At 43.5% G+C, this 20993-nt stretch overlaps 1 protein-coding gene across 1 annotated transcript; it reads right to left on the minus strand.

The window, feature by feature from the left end:
• Positions 1 to 526: 526 nt before the first annotated feature.
• On the minus strand, positions 527 to 5220 carry PP2D1 (protein phosphatase 2C like domain containing 1). Its single transcript, XM_001508275.5, has 3 exons — positions 5132 to 5220; positions 3389 to 4431; positions 527 to 1723 (listed from the first exon to the last, which is right to left on the minus strand). The coding sequence occupies exons 1-3, from the start codon at positions 5149 to 5151 to the stop codon at positions 759 to 761; spliced, it is 2028 nt and encodes a 675-aa protein (XP_001508325.2). The 5' UTR covers positions 5152 to 5220; the 3' UTR covers positions 527 to 758.
• Positions 5221 to 20993: the final 15773 nt, after the last annotated feature.

Here is a 20993-nt window from a genome sequence, read left to right on the forward strand (position 1 = left end):
ACCTGATTAGCTTGTATTTACCCCAGCGCCTAGTATAGTGCCTGGCACATAGTAAGCGCTTAACAAATATCATAAAAAGTACAGTATAATAGAGTTATTTTATAACTACTTAGCTCTCGACAAAGCTTCTCTTCAGCTCTGGATCCCGAGACTTTCTTTATGGTTAAAACAGAGGATCTAGTTCTGATTCTGCAGGTCGGGGAATGCCTCCTGGACCTATGCCATCAGCAGTGGTAATTTCTTACCGAAGAACCACCCAGGGCACCTTGTGGCCCAACAGGAATCCAGAAACAATGGCTGGCTAGCGTATTGGACAGCAGACTTGTTTTCCAAAGGTTTGGGTTTTGGGGATCTATGCGGTATATTGGACTAATTCTCTTAGGTGTTTTCATCAGTGAAATTGGTTAAGGGTGTCAAAAGAGCTGGCTTAATCTATGTAAGTCTTGAACTGCTTGCAGAAACCTCCTGTGCGGATTGTTGCTTGCAGAAACTAATTGGCATAAGTGGGCTAGTAAAGGAAATGGCCTTTTCCCCCAAATTTAGTTATTTATTGGGAGGCTCAGATTTGAATAGTGTAAAGAAGAGGAAAGTGTCGATTATCACGTTCAGCATGAAACAGAAACCTTCTGTTCAACAGCAGTACATTACACAGACTACAGAAAACCTGTCGCTAGCAAGATTACTCCTAAGTCATCGTTTTAATAGTCCAAATATGGTATGTTCTCTTATATCGTATTCAATTTTGGTAAGCGTGTCCTTCATATTCTAGGATGTTTTAGCAGACTTTCACAGCCCCTGAGAAGTGCCACCAAAACAGTGATGTTATCCCGAGAACCTGCCGTTAAAGCGACCTTTACCAGCTGTTTGCTAATGTATTCTGCTGCTTCATCATAGAAACTCTTGAGCTCTGTTTCCTTCTGCCCTGTACTTGAATGGGTCATATTACTAGGCAGGCTGAGTTCCTCATCCGTTTCTTGCCTGCTGTCTCTCTCCAGATGCCGCATTTCCAAGTAGAAGTCATCAGCATTGGGCGAATGCGTCGCTTGCCTACTTACTGGGGGTTCCACGGTATGAGATGAGCTGGGTTTTGCGACCGTAGACTTCCGGAGGCCCTCACTCACATGTTGGGCTGGGTCTAGACTTTGAAAATGCTGATCGTCTTCACCAGGCTGCCGAATTTTTGAATCTCTGGAGGACACCGAGCTTGTTGCCGGTCGTTTGTGAGGAAATGCAGTCCTATCAAAATACAGTAACTTGATGTTCTCATCTGGGTGACTATTGTTGATCGAATCGTTACTTGACAGATAGAGAGCTGGAAACTCAGACAGCTGGCTTTTGGAGGCCTGGATGCGCTCTTGTTGGAGAAGATCGTAAGTTTCCTCATAAGTCCCGAGCATTGTCAATGCCAGTGCCATAACCTCATTTTTATCTAGAACTTCCCAAAGGCCATTGGTAGCTAATATAAGGACCTGGCATAAGTTATCTATAGGGACGGAGATGGTTTGAGGAACAGGAATGAAAGACTTCTTGAACTTTGGATTTCCATGATGTCCAAGCCCCCGTGTAGTTTTGATGATCCCTTCCGTTAGTCCCGTTGGTTCGTTTGGACTGATTGATCCTCCAGCTCCCAGGATCCGTCTCCTTTCACTTAGGCTTCGAGTGCTGTGTTCTTTGGTGAGGCAGTAGCTTCTTCCGTTTCTGCATAAGACTGCGTGCACATTACCTAAATGGATTTGAGAAAGTCATCTCAGGCTTTTCAGTTCAGTTTCATGGGTTATTTCTCTATGAATGACTATAATGTCAGACATGTTTGAATCTTGGATGTTTCTTATGTTGTGATTCTTTTTTTTTTTTACTTTAAAAATTGGTAAACCTAATCAGGAGAGTCATATTAATGCTGCACGACTTAAAGATGAAACTGTCAATGGAGTCTTCAATCAGTTCTAGTCTGGTTGTGGCACTTGACCCCTTTTTTCATTCTAACAAAAGTAAGGTCCCAAGCGATCAATCACTCAATCAGTCAGTCGTTTTTACCGAGTTCCTACTGGGTGCAAACCTCTGGACTGGTGCTTAGGAGAGTACAGAGGGAAAATAGATGATATGATCCCTGTCGTCAAGGCGTTTCCAGGCCAGTGGTAAAGACAGAAACTAAAATAGTTTGTATTTGGGGAAGAAGGAAAAGGGGATATGTACATGAATAAATGATAAGTAACAGGGTGTTTAAGATAAGTGTCTAAATACTTTCGGAGGTTGTGTGTACTTTGTGCGCACACTGGGGGTTAGGTGGTGCAGATGTGCTGAAGTGACAGTTGGGGTGATATAACCTGGGAAGATTAGAGATTAATTGGGGAAGCCCTCTAAGAGGGGATGTGGCTTCAAAAGGGCTATAAAGTATAAAGATGGGGTGAACAGTGGTCTGTCAGATTTGAAATCAGAGGGGGTATCAGATGGGGAAAAGAAGTCGGCATTGGGAGAGATGAGAGCAAAGTGCGGGGAGTAAGCTATCTTGAAAGGAATGAAGAGTGTGAGCCAGGGTGTGGTGGAGGAAGAGAGTAGACAGGAAGGAGAAGGATGATGGAGTGCCTTCAAGTCAGTGGTCAGGATATACTCCTGGATGTGGAGAGAAACGGGCAACCGTTGGAAATTTTCAAGGAATGGGGAGATAGGAGAAAAACATCATTTTATAAAACTGATCCGGACAGCCGACTGAAATCTGGACCGGAGAAAAGAGTGGCTGGAGGCAGGGAGAGCAGTGGAGAAGCTGGGGTAGAAGTAAATCTGGGATATGATAAGGTCCTGGACCGGTGTGGATGGAGAGAAGGGAAGGATTCTGAAAATGTTATGAAGGAAGAACTAACGGGATTTGGCAACAGATGGAATAGAGGGTTAAAAAGAGATAGAGGAATCAAGGATAATGTCAAGGTGGTGGACTTCAGAGAAGGGGAGGGCGGTGGTGTTTTTGCAACCGTGATGGGAAAGTTAGGTGCAGGAGAGGATTTGGTGGGGAAGATGATGAGAAGGTGAGGACTCGTTCACAGTATCAGGAGGTTCACTCGACGGTCTCCTCAAGGACAAAGGATTCGCTGCAGCCTGGTATCCCATGATTTGCAAACTTGTATATTCCAGGGATACTCTTTAATGAAGAATTGAATAGCCCCCCAAATAGGTTTCTAGGTGTGCTCCTACATACTGCTCTCTCTCCTCCTACTTGTATCCCTCACACCCAATACTTCGATCTTCCCCAAATCTCTAGTTTTTCATTCCTTATTCTCCTTCTGACCCTTGGGACCCCCCTACACATTCCTGGCTCCAGCGGCACAGTGACGTAATATTGTGCCCTGACCTTAGGGAGGTTTTCTGCCATTAGAAGACACAATCAGCATCTTACCCGTATTAGCAATGTGTAGTACTCCGTTAATACTTTTGCATTCTTGCTCTGACTGGGAACAGATCAAGTCTTCATAAAAATCGGTTGATTTTTCTTCCACCTTAGATGAGATACTTACAGCAGCAGTATCATCCTTAACCCTGTTAGATTCTAATAAGCAGATGACACACGAACAACCGCTCCAGCGGACCCTGGAGACTTCCTTCCTTCCTAGTCGTAAAAGTCTGTCCATTCTCCAGAAGGATTTAGCAAAGGCTTTATGGAGCCATTCGTAACCACTCTTCTTCAGTGATTCCCTCCTTCCCACTTCTGAAGAGAAAATGTCTTCCAGTTTCCTGAATTCAGCAGTAATGACTGTGTCAAATGAATCTATCATTTGTTGATCCTCTTTGGTCATTTGGTAGGAAGAATCAAACTTGGAAAGTTGGTCGAGAAGTAAAATGGGGAGTTCTTTTCGGGCAGTGTTTGCAGCAACCGCCCCATGATGTCCATCGAACAAACCAAAAAAGCACACATTTGATCTGTTACCGTAATTATCCAATATTATGAATGTATCTTCCATATCAACTCTCCATGGAGAATTTCTATCTTCACAAATGGCTACTGCATGAATGAGGGGATTGTTGATTTCCCTTAGATGGACGGAGCTTTCAACTACACTTGGAAGGATGTTAAAGGACTCGCTTTCCTTTCTTTTCTTGAGAAGCTCATATGAACTATCGATGCTTTGTCGGATTTTTTGGTTGAACAAAGAGGCCTCCATTAACTTGGAAAGTAAACACTGTCTCTGAAGGGTGAGGGTTTTTCTGTCTGGTCTCCTTCCCTTGGACCACTGAAAACCCATTGTGGCCATAGCTTTGTGTAGTTTTTTGTGATAAAAAAAGTCAGACGGACAGGTATCTTGTTTGCATACCGAACAGGGAAACTTGATCTCTTGGTCGACATTCCCAGGCACCTCACTGTCTCTTCGCTGGTCTTCATTTTCATCTCCAGTGATGCGAGGTATCACCGCTACACTCACTAGGTCTGGTTTCCATATCACTCTGCAAACGAGGAAAGAGACACTGTACACCAACCTAAATTCATTCAAAACTGTGATCGTCTTTTTCTAGGTCCTCTGTTCTCCAGTTTGGCTTGGATTGCTTTTTGATTTGGTGAAAGCTTCCTCTGGAAGGTCTGTGTTTGCAAATGCAATCAAACCAGATCTTCAGTAGCCAAGTAAAGTGGATATTCGAAGGGAACGGCCCAGAAAAATCAAGCACACCTTCAGTTTTGACTGACTTACCAGAAAGAATTAGGTATTTCTGTGAAATAGTTTCAAAACCGCAAGCAAATCAGATTGGCATAAGCAAAATTTAAAATCCACCCATCTGAGCAAGACAGTGCTTTATCAACAAATCTTTTCCATCCTTCCACAAAGCTATCAACTAATCGAGCAATCAGTGGTATTTACTGAGCACCTGCAGTATGCAGAACACTGTACGAAATGCTTGGGAAAGTACAATAAAGTTGGTAGACATGATCCCCAAGAAGCTTATAGTCTACAGGGGGAGACATATTAAAATAAATTGGAATTTAGAAGTAGTGAATACCTCTGGTAATTCTTGGGTATTTCTCCAGTAGCTTAGTCTAACTTGATTTCCAGATTTGATTTAATTACTAAGTATTATAGAGTCGTCTATGTAGATAAGAGCCAGTACTTTGTTGTTCATCGATGAAAATAGCTACCTAACATTAACTCACCTACTACCAGTATCGTGCATGTTTCTTCCAAATCATGATTGCCCAGACTGAAGCCTTCCTCTACAGTAGAATTTCTTGCCTTCAATTGTTACTATAGCAACCACATTCTTTCTTAGCCAACAATCATTAGTTCTACTCTTATAACTAGGTAATGAACAATGAAGCCTCAAAAATGGATATAGTCATAATCATATCAGGTGAACTCACCTTTAGGATTTAAAGCTAGCACTCGCCTCAGATTTGCACTTTCTCGTCTTATGCCGTCCAGTCGTCTCCGACCCATAGCGACGCCTTGGACGCATCTCTTCCAGAATGCCCCACCTCCATCTACAATCGTTCTGGTAGTATTATCTGTAGCGTTTTCTTGGTAAAAATAAGGAAGCGGTTTACCACTGCCTCCTCCTGCATGGTAAACTTGAGTCTCCACCCTTGACTCTCTCCTGTGCTGCCGCTGCCCAGCACAGGTGAGTTTTAACTTGTAGCAGACTCGCTAGCCACGGCCCAAGCTAGGAATGGAATGGACATGGCTCTGCTTGACTCACCCTCATGTAATCGAGACTGGTATAGAACTGGAAACTCTCCAGGCATGACCCTGAGAGGGGATTTGCACTTTAGTAGAATGAAAATGCTCTAGATGTTAGTTCTCTGGCTCGCTGGTTTTCTGAACCAAGCAGGGTTTGGGTATAACTCCAGCCCAGCGGAAGAAGCACTGGGATTGAGAGCTCCTCTAAAAAATCCAGGGAAAGCTGTGGTTCCCTCCTGTTCATCTGATCGATACCTATCCAGTTTTTTTCCCAGTTAGCTGAAATTTTGGTCATTGGCACAAGTCCCATTTTGTCAGATACTTGACTTTTTGTGGTACTTTTAATGTCTGATGGCCTGTCTGACCTAATGACCTTCCTGGGGAGTAATATCAGCTGATATATTATGAGAGAGAGTGGAGAGCAGGCACTTTGTATCCAGTGTTCCTTAAAAATTATTTCCTCATCATCAGGCAGAGGATTAATGGCATGTCACCCCTGTGCTAAAATAGAAAGGGTCAGGAAACGTGTCTAATAACAAGAATTATAATTCTGGTATTTGTTAAGTACCAGTCGCTGTGCTAAGCGCTGGAGTGGATACAAGGAAATCAGGTTGGACACAGTCCCTGCTCCGCATGGGCCTCACAGTCCCATCTATTCATTCATTCATTCAATTGTATTTATTGAGCACTTACCATGTTCAGAGCACTGTACTAAGCGCTTGAAATGTACAATTGGGCAACAGATACAGACAATCCCTACCCAACAACGGGCTCACAGTCTAAAAGGGGGAGACAGACAGCAAAACAAAACAAGTAGTCAGGCATCAATACCATCAAAATAGATAAATATATACACATCATTAATCAAATAAGTAGAGTAATAAATAATACATACAAATATACCCAAGTGCTGTGGGGAGGACTGGGTGGAACTGATGTGATGCCATGTCAAAAGAAACTGCAGCGCCAGTAGGCAGTGCCAGTCAAGGTGCTGGTAACTATAACGTGAGTTTTGCTTAATGAAGGGTTCATTAAGAGTGTAGCCCCCTCATTATAAGAGAACTGAGCTTATTCAGGGTTCTCTTCATTCAATTCATTCATTCAATTGTATTTATTGAGCACTTATTGCATGCAAAGTACCGTACTAAGCGCTTGGGAGAGTACACAGTCCTGCCCACAACAAGCTCACAGTCTAGAGGGTGGGACCGACATTAATATAAATGGATAAATAAATGTTACAGATAAATACATATATATGCATATGTGCTGTGGGGATTAGAGGGAGGATAAATGAAGGAGCAAGTAAGAGCAGCACAGATGGGAGTGGGAGAAGAGGAGAGGAGAGCTTAGTCAGGGAAGGCTTCTTGGAGGAGATGTGACTGCAATAAAGTTTTGAAGTGGGGGAGAGCAATTCTCTGTCTGATTCATATGGAGGGAAGGCCTTCCAGGCCGGAGGTAGGATGTGGGCAAGAGGTCGGTGGCGAGATTGATGAGATTGAGGTACAGTGAGAAGGTTTGCATTAGAAATACGGAGTGTGCAGGCTGGGTTGCAGTAGGAGAATAGTGAGCTGAGGTAGGAGGGGACAAGATGATTAAGTGCTTTAAAGCCAGTGAAGAGGAGTTTTTGTTCGATGCAGAGGTGGAGGGTAACCACCGCCCAATAGTATTTATTTAGGGCTTACTATGTGCCAAGTGCACGGCTGAGCTCTGGGTCAAATATTTGATAATCAGGTCAGTTATGGTCTCTGTTTCACTTGGGGCTTTCAAGGATGTTCTAACTTTAGCACGTCATGTGTTTGAATTGTTTTTGCAGCAGGGTGATGTGTTTACAATAACACAAAACGGAAATGCAAAAAAAAAAAAAGCCAGAAGAAGAAAAAGACACAGTCATCTTACATGCATAGCTGTCTTTTAGTTGAAGACCATGGTGTTGATGGTAAGATCACATCTATAGGTATGAGTGTCACACGGAATCCTTTACACACTATCCCTGAAAATATTGCCACATTGTAGACTTTAACTCGTGAAATAATAACTGTGGTATTCTTAAGCACTTACTATGTGTCAAGCATGGTAATCAGTGGTAGGGTAGATATAAGATAATCAGGTTGGACACAGTCCCTGGTCCACAGAGGGCTCACAGTGTAAGGAGGAGGGAGAACAGGTATCGATTTTACAGATGAAGAAACTGAGGCACAGAAAAGTTAAGTAACTTGCTCAAGATTGCGCAGCAGACAAGTGGCGGAGCCAGGATTAGAGCCCAGTTCATTCATTCATTCAATCATATTTATTGAGCACTTACTGTGTGCAGAGCACTGTACTAAGCGCTTGGAAAGTGCAATTCGGCAACAGATAGAGACAATCCCTACCCAACAAGGGGCTCACAGTTCCTCTGACTCCCAGGCTTGTGCTCTTTCCACTAGACTATGTTGATTCTCTGTATCTGATATCTGATCCCCCAAACCAAAGAACACAGGTTGCTTACTCAACTTCGACATTTTTACATCATCGTCAACATCAGTATTTTTTGAGCTTACTATAAAAAAGTAAAAGATGCAGTTCCTGCCATCCGAGAGCTTTCAGTCTTAAGGGAAAGACATGAGCAAGTGCCAAACTGTTAAAAGAGGGAAGGGATAATGTCATTAGCAAATTAATAGATGACACTATGAGACCTTTGCCTTCCCTATTTACATCTCGGCCCCTACATATCCCTTTTTTCCTTCATGTACATATATGATTTTTAACTAAAAGGAAGGGCAGTGTCCATCTACCTTTTCATGACAATGAGATGGGCCTTTGAGATGCAGATAAGTGTAAGTCACAATTTATTTCCCTCTTGTTCAACCGAAAGCAAATAAGCCAATTAAAGTGGAAACTGCCAAAAACATTTTTTTCGGAACTGTTTGATGGCCCTGTCTTTGATTTACGTTCAAAGCAGATTCAAATACTGTAGGCCGAAGGACGCTGTAGAATAGATTACCAGATGTCATCTGAAAGGCGGAGAGTTAACTGAATTTGACTTGAGTTTAGAGAAATAATCATCTTTCCAGAAGAGCTAAATTTATTTTTTTAAAAAAGGCTCATTGGATTTAATACTCCGAAAATTTTCCAGCTCAAATACGGTCAGTATGATTTTCATATTTTTATTTACAATACTGAGATTCTAAATTATTGTTTTGCTCTGCTAATTTGTAACGAGGGCTTAAAGTATGTGAAAAACATCCCAAATAAGGCCATGTGAAAACATAATTAAGGAGGGCTGCACATGATAATAATTTAAACTTGATAAAAATATTTTTCCAATCTTTTTTATAAACAATTATAAAAAATTATGTAGCAGCTATCAAGCTGTGTGGAATAAAAAGTTTCAGTTGTTAGCTAATCAATCAGTGGTATTTATTGAGGTTTACAATATGCAGAACATGGTACTAAGTGCTTGGGAGAGTACAGTGCAACAGAACTAGCAGGCTCGTTCCCTGCCCGTAATCAACTCACAGTCTAGAGATGTCTCTGGAAATAATAATAATAATATCTGTCAAGCAGTTACTATGTGTCAAGCGTTGTTCTAACCTTTGGGGTAGGTATAAGGTTATCAGTTGGGACACGGTCTCTGTCCCACACGGGACTTATAGTCTAGGTAGGATTTAATCCCCATTTTACAGATGAGGAAACTGAGGCACAGAGAAGCTAAGTGATTTTCCCTAGGTCACACAGTAGACAAGGGACAGATCCAGGATCAGAACTCGGGTCCTCTTACTCCCAGGTCCGTGCTTTTTCCACTAGATCACAACGCTTCCCTGTGATCTGGTACAGATTGTTGCCTTTTAATGAAGATTGACTTCTGTGTAGCTAAAGCCAGGCTGCAGAGCAGAAAATGACATTCCATCAGTGGTATTTATTGAGTGCTTACCATGTGCAGAGCACTGAACTGAGCACTTGGGAGGTTACCGAACAACAGAGTCGGTAGACCCGTTTGCTCCCTGTCCACAAGGAGCTTACAGTCTAGAGGTCGAGGCAGATGTTAAATGGGTGGCTTGCTGACAGTTAACTCAATATTTATTTTCTCACAGAGGGAAAATACACCGCAATGAAAGAACAAACCCGGTTTTACATTCATTCATTCGTGCCCTCTTCGGAGCGCCTTCAAGGAAGTCTGTGCTAGGGAAATCATTCCTGTCTGGACAGGGAAGAAAGGGAAAAAAAAGGCTTATAAACTCATGGATTTTGTTTATTTTGAAAAGCTTCCTTTCTATTACCAATAATGATAAATAACTAGTTAAAATGGAACTTTAAAAGGAAGTTAATAAAAGTGAAATTTCCCAGTAAGGAACAGCAGTAGCAGAAGTGTGAATGAGGGTGGTGGAGCAGAGGCAGCAGTGCCTGAAGAGGGGTTGGTGGTAAAGGCTGAGGCAGAGACAGGCCCGAGCAGTTGCCAGACTATTGGTCTGTTGCTGGCGTATGGTACATCTTAGTGTAATTCGTTCGATAGTATTTATTGAGCGCTTACTATGTGCAGAGCACTGTACTAAGCGCTTGGAATGTACAGTTCGGCAACAGATATCTGCATGGCCCGTGGAAGCAGCTTAGAGGTCGTGGAGTTGCTCCCTGCAGCCCTCCTGCATCTGTCGTGCTTGTGAAGATCATATCTGCTGTGCTGTGTTTTCATCTCAAGCCACATGCACGAATCAGATTCACAGATCGATTTCTGCAGTTGTCTGTCTGGTCAGAAGGACTGTGACCGGTATCTTTCCAGTAATGAAGCCAATCAGGTGCCTTGTTGGTTTCCAGCCAGCTCTTTCATTTTTCTTCGTGAAGATGGTGATCGTACTTGCATGTTTGAGGTTTCGTTACATTTCTCCAGGGTTTCACATGTTAAGGAAGAGCCCGCGAAGGTGTCTAACCATTATTGCCCTTCTTACTCAGAGGTTTATTTCGGTGTTTTACCATAGTCTACCGTTTTTAACTTCCTCAGAAGCCAGATTCTCCCTCTAGACTCTAAATTCCTTGTAGGCAGTTCTATTTTATTGTATTTTCTGCACATAGTGCTTAGTAAATACCATTGATTGATTGATTGGTTGAGCTTATGTCATGCCTCCTATTTTGAATGGTTTCTTCTACTTTGAAGGGTTTCCACCACAGTGGCGGGAGGAGTTTTCAGCTGTGTGGTGTAGTGGATAGAGCATGGGCCTGGGAGTCAGAAGGTAATGGGGTTCTAATCCCGGCTCCGCCAATTGTCTGCTGTGTGACTTCGGGTAAGTCACTTCACTTCTCTGGGCCTCAGTTCCCTCATCTGTACAATGGGGATTAAGACTGTGAACCCCACATGGGACAGTGACCGTGTCCAACCCGATTAGCTTAGAGAAGTGTCTGACACATACTAAGTTCTTAAAAAATACCATAATTATAATTATTATTCAGAAGATCACTGTAGTATCCTGCCACCTCCACACCATTACCCTTTTCTGCAGTGAGGATAGATTCAGCTGTGCTCTTCAATGAGGCTGTTCAGGGCTCTAATGCTTCTTCATTTATGAGTAAAAACACATTTTTCTAATAACGGTAGAAGTTAGAAGTTGTGTTCTTGTCGAAGCTCACGCTGAGGAAAATTCAAATTGTAGGTTTCACTATGCTTGGTGCTGTGTGATCGCATGTAATCCTTTCTTCCAATATTGTATTGCCGTGTACCCACATACACTGGCACAGATGGAACAATATTCCCTAACTCTGCCATTGTTTTCTATCTAAAATGTACTGTGAAAACACATCTCATGGCAGAATGTAGGGTAATTCGGCAACAGTTACAATATCCTTGGATCTCTTCAGCTTTGAAATAGCCTTTCTGATCATGCTTGTTTCTTGACCTGACCTGCATATCACATCAAATGTTTTGGTAGGCATCCCTTTTGTAACCACCATGAACGGTGGAAAAGTTATGGGCTAGTGAATAGAACCTGGGAGTCAGAAGGTCATGAGTTCTAATCCCTGCTCCTCCACTCGTCTGCTGTGTGAAGTCATTTCCCTTTCTCTGTTTCTCAGTTACCTCGTCTATAAAATGGGGATTAAGACTCTGAGCCCAATGTAGGACAGGAACTGTGTCCAACCCGATTTGCTTCTATTTCCCAGCGCTTAATATAGTACCTGGCACGTTGCGAGTGCTTAACAGAAATGACGATTTTCATCACATTGCCTCAAGGAATTTGAAAGCAGTGTGGCTCAGTGGAAAGAGCCTGGGCTTGGGAGTCAGAGGTTATGGGTTCTAATCCCGGCTCTGCCGCTTGCCAGCTTTGTGACTTTGGGCTAGTCACTTTACTTCTCTGTGCCTCAGTTACCTCATCTGCATAGTGGAGATTGAGACTGTAAGCCCCACATGGGACAACCTGATCACCTCGTATCCCCCCTGCGCTTAGAACAGTGTTTGGCACGTAGTAAGCGCGTGACAAATACCACCATTATTATTAAGTATTTTCATCAAACCAGTTTTGGCAGTTTCTCTCTGCCCCACCCATACGTGTTGTGGAGATAGTGGCGGTCTCAGCCGAACCTCTAGAGCCCCCTTACTCTCGGGGGGAATGACAGAGACCGGCGTTTGTGATGGGCATCCAGACTGCCCACCTACTGCTGCAGCCTCCTCTCAGGGCCCCTGGCTGGCATCCCTGAGGCTGTTGATGTTAGCCAGAGCAGAAAAGCCAATACCCGCTGCCGCTTCTGGAGCTACCGGTACGTCTTACTAACCCAGGTTTGGGCTGCGGTTGGCACCATCCTACCACATTCAGGGGCATGCCATTTGAACGACATCAATCGACAACATCAATTAGATAGAGCATCATGAACTGAACCCTGGATCACTGCTGGCCACGTCCATGACTGGAGTGGCAGTAACAATAATAATAATAATAATAATGATAGAACAGCATGGTCTAGTGGCACGAGCCCGGGCTTGGGAGTCAGAGGATGTGGGTTCTAATCGTCGCTCTGCCATTTATCTGCTGTGTGACTTTGGGTAAGTCACTTAACTTCCCTGGGCCTCAGTTACTTTGTCTGTAAAATGGGGACTAAGACTGGGAGCCCCACATGGGACAAGCTGAGTAGCTTTTATCTACCCCAGCACTTAGAACAGCGTTTGGCACGTACCATAATACCATAATTATTATTATTAAGCACTTACTATGTGCCAGGCACTGCCTCCTTCCTCACCTCTGCCAAACTAATTCTCTTCCCCTCTTCAAAACCCTACTGAGAGCTCACCTCCTCCAAGAGGCCTTCCCAGACTGAGCTCCCCCTTTTCCCTCTGCTCCCTCTGCTCCCCCTCTAACCGCCCTTCACCTCTCCTCAGCTAAGCCCTCTTTTCCCCCCTTTCCCTCTGCTCCTCCCCCCTCTCCCTTCCCCTCCCCTCAGCACTGTACTCGTCCCCTCAACTGTATATATTTTCATTACCCTATTTATTTTGTTAATGAGATGTACATCACCTTGATTCTATTTATTTGCTATTGTTTTAATGAGATGTTCATCCCCTTGATTCTATTTATTGCTATTGTTCTTGTCTGTCCGTCTCCCCCGATTAGACTGTAAGCCCGTCAAAGGGAAGGGACTGTCTGTATCTGTTACCGATTTGTACATTCCAAGCGCTTAATACAGTGCTCTGCAATAGTAAGTGCTCAATAAATACTATTGAATGAATGAATGAATGGGGTGGATAAAAGGAAATCAGGCTGGATTCAGTCTCTGTCCCCCATGGGGCTCACTGTCATAACCCCCATTTTACAGATGAGGTTTCTGAGGCACAGAGAGTGAAGTGACTTGCCCAGGGCCACACAGAAGAACGAGGGTGGGGTCAGAACTAGAACCCATGACCTTCTGACTCCCAGGCCCACGCCCGACATGGCAGAAGCTCCACACTCCCGCATCACCCCCAGAGAAGAGAAAGTAGGAGGCGGGAGAGAGGCCGTCTTGTGCTCTCAGGGCCTCTTTAATTGGTGTTTATTCCGGGATGAGAGGTCTGCACGTGTTCTCAAAGTTTCTTTGATTGGTGTGAGCTCTGGGAGCTGGGACTGCCGTAAGGAACTGAAAGGGTTTGGGAATCTACCAGGAGCATCCAGAAGGGGATCATGGGCCCTGTTTTGGCCACACTGAATTATACACATTCCCTGCCCACAGTGAGCTTGAAGTCAAGGGGAGGAAGGGGCTGAGCCCAGGTATTGGTTGGTTATCGGCCACCTAGAGCCGGGGTCTGGGGAGCGCCAGATCAAGAAACGTATTCTTGTAAGCTGCCCTTTGGAGTTTGAAAACCCAGTGCAGTAGTTTAACGAACTCTGAACTAGAGGTCCTTAAACTTTGTTTTTATGGCATTTGTTAAGCATTTATTATGTTCCAGGCACTGTACTAAGTGCTGGAGTAGATATAAAATCATCAGGTTGGACACACAGGACATTTTAAATAGCCGTTCTTTTGTTTACTCATTTACACTACACCATTACACTTGATGTTCTCCCAGAAAACTATATCTACAAAAGTTGAACTGAAACAACTCAGTATTCCCCCTGCCATCCTAGTCACAGTGCTTAATGCGACTTCTCGGCAGTTCCAAAAAAACATGGACATCTTTAAAGCTAAGTTTAGTGGAGTCCAAATTTGTTACAAATGTTCTGCTTTAAGACACATGCTGGATTGGGAAGAAAGAACCCATTAGCAGGCATTATATTTTTCTTATTAAATCACTGGAAAACGATGGATAGAAAAGAGATTTATGCTTCTGAAAAAAATCTGCCCCTCTTGTTGGAAGCAAAGGTAGCTTACTTTTTAAAGGAGTTAATAACAACGGAGTCCATTAGCCTGCTTTCGGTGGGGCTGTTTAAAAATAATGGTTCAACAAGCATGCCTCTTTTCAGCATTTTTAGGGTGGGGTGTGTCTCTCGAAGCCGGGGATGGGCAAAATACTGCTCAAGGGCCACATCCGCTCACCACCCAGTGGAGTCCAGCTGGCTGGCTGGCTGTGAGTCAGCAGCTTCCACTTCTCATTCCAAGTCAGCTGTCCCAGAGAGGTGTAACCCACCTTTCATCCAGAGAGAAGAGCGGGTCTGGCTGCCATTATTGATTATATCCAAGGTTCCCTTGGAGCCAGGAAGGAGCTGCAGTGGGTAGAAATAGCCACACTTCCAAGTTCTTCACGGGCAGCCTGCTCGCACACAGTTACGACACCCGGGTGAGTGGCCGTGAGCCTTAAGAACTCCCACCCCAGCTTTAAGTCAAGATCTGTATTAACCTAACATTTCACTTTTGGGCCTCTGGAATCAGCTGTTTGCTGCCTCGAATCTAAATCGGAAGAGTTTTTCCCTCATATGCCCATTTGCCTATCTTGCTAGAGTGGATTGTTTATGAAAGGGAAGGGAATGTTTCTGTTATATTGTTACATTGTACTCTCCTAAGCAGTTATTATGGTACTCTGCACACAGTAAGTACTCAATAAATATGATTGACTAACATGTGTGAAAGTTTTAGGCAGGTGAAATTTTGCACAGCAGCAGTATAATAATAATAATAATGATAATAATCATGGTACTTGTTAAGCTCTTACTATGTGCCAAGCACTGTTCTAAGCGCTGGGGTAGATACAAGGTAGTCAGGTTGGACATAGTCCCTATCCCACAGAGCGTTCACAGTCTTAATCCCCTTTTACAGATGAAGTAACTGAGGCCCAGAGAAGTGAAGTGTCGTGCCCAAGTCCACACAGCAGACAAGTGGAGGATCTCAGATTAGAACCCATGACCTGCTGACTCCCTGGCCCGTGCTCTTTCCACTAAGCTGCTTCTTGTGGTCATGCTCTTGATTAAGATGACCAGGAGTCCCAAATGGGAGGAGACACTTCTGCGGGTCATCATCTGACCTGAATACTCAGCTGAAGTGGAACAACTGCCACAGCTCTTGAACACCACAGTCAGAAGCCAAGGGGTGAGAAGAGAGCACAGGGACAGAGGGGCGGGAGTAGCCAAAAAAAGCCGGCCTGGGGAGATTCAGGAAGGGCGGTGGGAGATTCGGTGACGGGAGCCCTGCTCTGCCAGCTTCTCTTCCAAGCTGACTCTTGCTCTGCCTTTTCTGCCATTTCTCGATGAGAACAGTGGGGCAGATGTTGGTTGGGCAGAAACATCCGATTTAGGAGCGAGAGTTTCTCTTAGCCAACTAGCATCCTTCCTGTGTTACCACAGTAGATGAAAGATAGCTGCTTGGTTCACAAAGGGCCGCAGCAGTTGCTGATTATGCAAGAGCACCAGCTCCTAGACATAATGAAACCGTGTGAAGGACTAAATTCCTCCTAGTTTAATCTGTTGCACGTTAACCCCCTGTTTCCAACTGCCAAATTTTAAATTTCTTCTAAAAGGGAACATTGCTGAAACTCTGTTCTGAAACCCAAATCTTTTCCAGCTCATCAAATGAGTTGTAGATAAATAAATTGCTCTAATTATGGAATGTTGTCCCAAATTTATCTTGCTTCGGAATGAGAGACTATAAAAACTGGATCTTATTTAAAAACTGGATCTTATTTAGTCCATACAGTTCTGGCAATCCAGAAATTGCCTTCCTAATTCTAGACACACTCCTTCTCAGTTGAATTTTCTTATAGTATCACCCCTTTCTGTGATTGTTTTCTCTCAGATCGTGAATATATTTGATGCCAGTATCCGCAGAGCAGTGTGTGATCTAAGAGTTACATATCAGTTTATTTTCTTAGACTGTAGATAAAAAAGTGTGGTCAACTTCTTATTTCAGACTTTCCCCACCGCCCTTACTTTTCAGCTGCCTTCTCTTTAACCCAGGTGTTGCAACTTGATGGCACAGCAGTAAAATGAGAGGTCTGGGACCTGACTGCTAATAACTAGACCGCAGTCTAGAACCATTATATCAGAGAAGACAAACAGCAACCTCTGTTTATGGCATCAGAAAGGAGGTAAGTACAATGTCCAGTGCTTAGTACAGTGTTGGCCCATAAAAAGTGCTTAACAAATACTACAATTATTATTATTGACATAGTAATAACAATAGTAATTATTATTTCCAGTTAGAGATAGGCTAATCAAATCACCATTTTGATTGAAATCATTCAGGTTGAGGCAAATTCTGGATAATTTTTATGAGAGAGTAATTAATTCATGAAGCCCTTTGACACTCCGTGAATCCACACCAAATCCTGTCGATTCTATTTTTACAACGCTGCTAAAATCTGCCCTTTCATCTCTATCCAAACTGCTAGAGTGCTGATCTAAGCCCTTAGCCTATCCCCCTTTGACTACTGCATTTTCCTCTTTGCTGACATCCCTGCTTCCTCTCTCTCCCCACTCTAGTCCATACATCACTCTGCTGCCCAGATCATTTTTTCTTTCAAATTCAGTCCATTCCTCAACACCCTCCATCAAACAAAACTCTTTCCCTTAGGCATTTTAGCACTCGATCATCTTGCCCCCTCTTACCTCACCTCACTTATTTTCCCACTCACAGCCCAGCCCCAGACACTTTGCTCCTCTAGCATCAGCTCGCCAACTGTACCTCGATTTCATCTGTCTCACCTCCAGTCCCTTGACCAAATCTTCTCATTGGCCTGGAACTCCCTCTTCATATATGCGAGAACACTCTCTCCACCCTCAGAGCCTTGTTAAAACCCCATCTGGCTCAGTGGAAAGAACCCGGGCTTGGGAGTCAGAGGTCATGGGTTCGAATCCCGGCCCTGCCACTTGTCAGCTGTGTGACTGTGGGCAAGTCACTTCACTTCTCTGTGCCTCAGTTACCTCATCTGTAAAATGGGGATTAACTGTGAGCCTCACGTGGGACAACCTGATTACCCTGTATCTCCCCCCGCGCTTAGAATGGTGCTCTGCACATAGTAAGCGTTTAACAAATACCAACATTATTATTATTATTATCTCCTTAGCGAGGCCTTCCCTGATGAAGTTCACTTTTCCCTACTCCCCCTCCTCTGCACTTGATTTAAGCACTTAATTTTTATGGCACCCTCAGCCCCACGGCACTTATGTGTCTATCCATAATTTACTTATATTAATGTCTGTCTCCCTTTCTAGACTGCAAACTCCCCATGGGCAGGGAACGTGTCTCCCAACCCTGTTGTACTGTCCCGAGTGCTTAGTACGGTGCTGTGCACACGGCAAGCACTCAAAAGATGCCTTTGATTAATTGGTTGAAGGTTTTGTCCAGAAGAGGTAGTTTTGTTCAGTATTAAGCAATTTACTCCAAGTCTTTTACCAAGATCTCGTAAAGCAGAGATCTCTTTAGAATTTCTTTTTCGGGAGAAGTCATTACTTTCCTACCAGATGCTCCACTGCTGAGGGTCATAGACGTTTGAGGTAGTGAACAGTTTGAAATTGGTTTGATGTAATAGTATATAAACAGCTGGCCGGCCCCTCCAAGGATAAAGTCCATAGCAGATTAACTAAAAATAAAGTCTTTTTTGCTTTATGAGTAACCCATTTACGCAAAGGACAAGGGTTTATTGTTCATGAAAACATCAGCTAAAACATCGATGAACTTAAATGAAGCATGCCTGGTAATAGGTAAGAGGAATCTGTATTTTCACTTTAGTAAAGCAGACTGAACCTAACTTAAAGGTAAACGTGGAATTGTAGCGCATTATTGGATTCGACACAATTTTTAGCCCCTTCGTAATAACTTTTAAAAAAATGCAGGCAGAGAGGGAGTAGAGCAATGACCATTAAATTGCCGCCATTAAAAAGTATGAAATGAAATGAAGTAAACTAGACTTTAAGTAAAAGAAATCTTGATGTTTATTCTTGGTGGTTCATTTTTCACCAGAAAAGTTGCCAAAAGGCCACAGAAGCTAGGAGTCAGTTCAGTTGGAGGAAGAGTAGGTCTCACTGAACACACACTCCCAAACCGAGGTCAGTGCTGTAGTAATTCATTCATTCATTCAATTGTATTTATTAAGTGCTTACTGTGTGCAGAGCACTGTACTAAACACTTGGGAAAGTACAATACAGCAATAAAGAGTGACAATCCCTGCCCACAGTGAGCTCACAGTCTTTGAAAGGCGCAAATATCTGGAATTTTCTTCTGCTTCCTACTTGTTAATAGCAGTGAAATTGAGGCATTTAACCTGACCCGACATGACTTCCAAAATGGAGAAGAGACCTGTGGCATAGTCAAGTTGGTAATATAAAAATTATTTTGTGTGTTTTGAACCTAGTTTTTAATAGCATGTGTCACTAATTGCTTCAGAAGATGGAAAAGAGGAAGGAGAGATACACTTGCTTCATAGAAAAGTTGAAAAAAAAAGAGTTGCCATTAGGGGTATAGAGGAATTAGTTAATAGACCCTCATTTGGTGTTAGCCACTGGGGAAGCAGTACCGCCTAGTGGATAGAGCACGGGCCTGGGAATCAGAAGGATCTGGGTTCTAGTTCTGGCTCCACCACATGTCTGTGTGATCTCGGGCAAGTTACTTCATTTCCCTGTGGCTCACTTCTCTCATCTGTAAAATGGGAATTAAGACCTTGAGTCCCATATGGGACATGGACTGTGTCCAACCTGACACCTTGTGTCTACCCCAGTGCTTAGTACAGTGCCTGGCACATAGTAAGCGCATAACAAATACCATAAAAAATAGTTATTTCTTCCTACCCCAGTGTTGATTACTGTTTTAATAATCTATAAATTGAGACTCAATTTGTGTTTTTATACAATTCTTTCTAGAAGCAGGTTCTAAAAATGCTTATCTACTGTATTCTCATAACCAGTAGTTTATCTGTATATCAACAGTTTAAATATGCATTCCACATTTCAATAATTCAATCACAAAACAGAAAAAAAAGAGTGCTTAACCATGTTTGCTGGAAAAATGGACTTGATTTAGTACAGTTTGCATTCAGATCTCCTTCAAAACCTATAATAATATTAATTGTGCTATTTGTTAAGCGCTTACTGTGTGCCAGGCACTGTACTAAGCGCTGGGGTGGATACAAGCAATATGGGTTGGATATTGTTCCTGTCCCACATGGAGCTCATAGTCCTAATTCCCTTTTTACAGATGAGGGATTTGAGACACAGAGAAGTGAAATTCATTCAATTCATTCAATAGTATTTATTGAGCGCTTACTCTGTGCAGAGCACTACGCTAAGCGTTTGGAATGTATAATTCGGCAACAGATAGAGACTATCCCTGCACAATAACGGGTTCACCGTCTAAACCATGACTTGCCCAAGGCCACACAGCAGACACGTGGCAGAGCCGGGATTAGAACCCAGGACCTTCTGTCTCCAAGGCCTGTCCTCTATCCACTATGCCATGCTGCTTTCCTTAGCCTCATTTTCTCCTGTAAAGACATAAATCAAATAATGCCACTTTGTAGAAATAGGGGTGTTTCCCCCAAGGATTCCAACTCTTAACTTAAAAATATAACAAACCAGGTAGCTGACATTTTCATTTAATTGTTACTCCCCACTTAGTATTCCCACCCTGACTCTTGCTACCCTCCTGGTCAAAATTATTGCTTCCAACACCACAACTACTTGGTGCCAACTTGGCGATTCCTCTGTGTCCAGCAGATGCCCGTTGCGGGCCGAAGGTCCCCCAATTCTCAAGAGCGTCCTATGCAAGTTGTGTTAGAGCAAAGTGGCCCCAGAAACCACAATTGACAGGCCTGGAGCACTGTTCCCCCCCGCTTCCCTAACACACACTCCCTAACCATTTCTCATACAAGGTTGGATGCTGCGGGGGAGAACGGATTTGGGCTAGCCGAAGTTCACAGCTGCTCCCACCCTTTCCTGCCCCATTCACTGCAACCTACCCACCTGTGGCCATGGACCCCCAGTTTCGGAGACTCAAAGCAAATCGTTCCTCTCCTTCCCCCTGCCCTCCTCCCTCATGTTGTCACTGCAGACTAGGAACCTATTCCTGAGGAAACCGCGGTGAATGTGGGTGTTCAAAGAGGAAGGAGTTAGAATAATAGGAACAGAAAAAAACACATGGCGGCCTCTGACAAAATGATTAGAAGGTGAAAGAGTGTATTCAAAAGGATTAGGCAGGGCATGATTCTTGATGAAGCGGGATAGCGGTTCATGAGTGTTGATATTGGTAGAAAAGAAGGGCTAGTCAAATCTTTATAGTTGGAATTTATAGTCCAACAGAGGAGACTGACAGATTGCTTACAGAATGAGGAAAGAATTCCCCTCTCCCATGTGGGCCTCTTGAGTACATAATGTCCTCAAAAATTGTGAGCTTCCTCTCTCCCAGGGGTGGGTCCAGGAAACAATATGAGGTACCTTTGATGGAGATGGTGCTGAATTATTATCATTATGGTACTTGTTAAGCACTTTCACATCA

Source organism: Ornithorhynchus anatinus, chromosome 8, assembly GCF_004115215.2.
Source record: "Ornithorhynchus anatinus isolate Pmale09 chromosome 8, mOrnAna1.pri.v4, whole genome shotgun sequence".
NCBI lineage: Eukaryota > Metazoa > Chordata > Mammalia > Monotremata > Ornithorhynchidae > Ornithorhynchus > Ornithorhynchus anatinus.

What these genes read in the sequence shown, in the direction of transcription:
- PP2D1 (XM_001508275.5), bottom strand. Translation starts at nt 5,151, where the DNA reads ATGCACGATACTGGTAGTAG. An exon ending in ATGCACGATACTGGTAGTAG is followed by an intron (nt 4,432 to 5,131) that starts GTGAGTTAATGT and finishes CCTCGTTTGCAG; the next exon opens with AGTGATATGGAAACCAGACC. An exon ending in ACTACACATTGCTAATACGG is followed by an intron (nt 1,724 to 3,388) that starts GTAAGATGCTGA and finishes AAATCCATTTAG; the next exon opens with GTAATGTGCACGCAGTCTTA.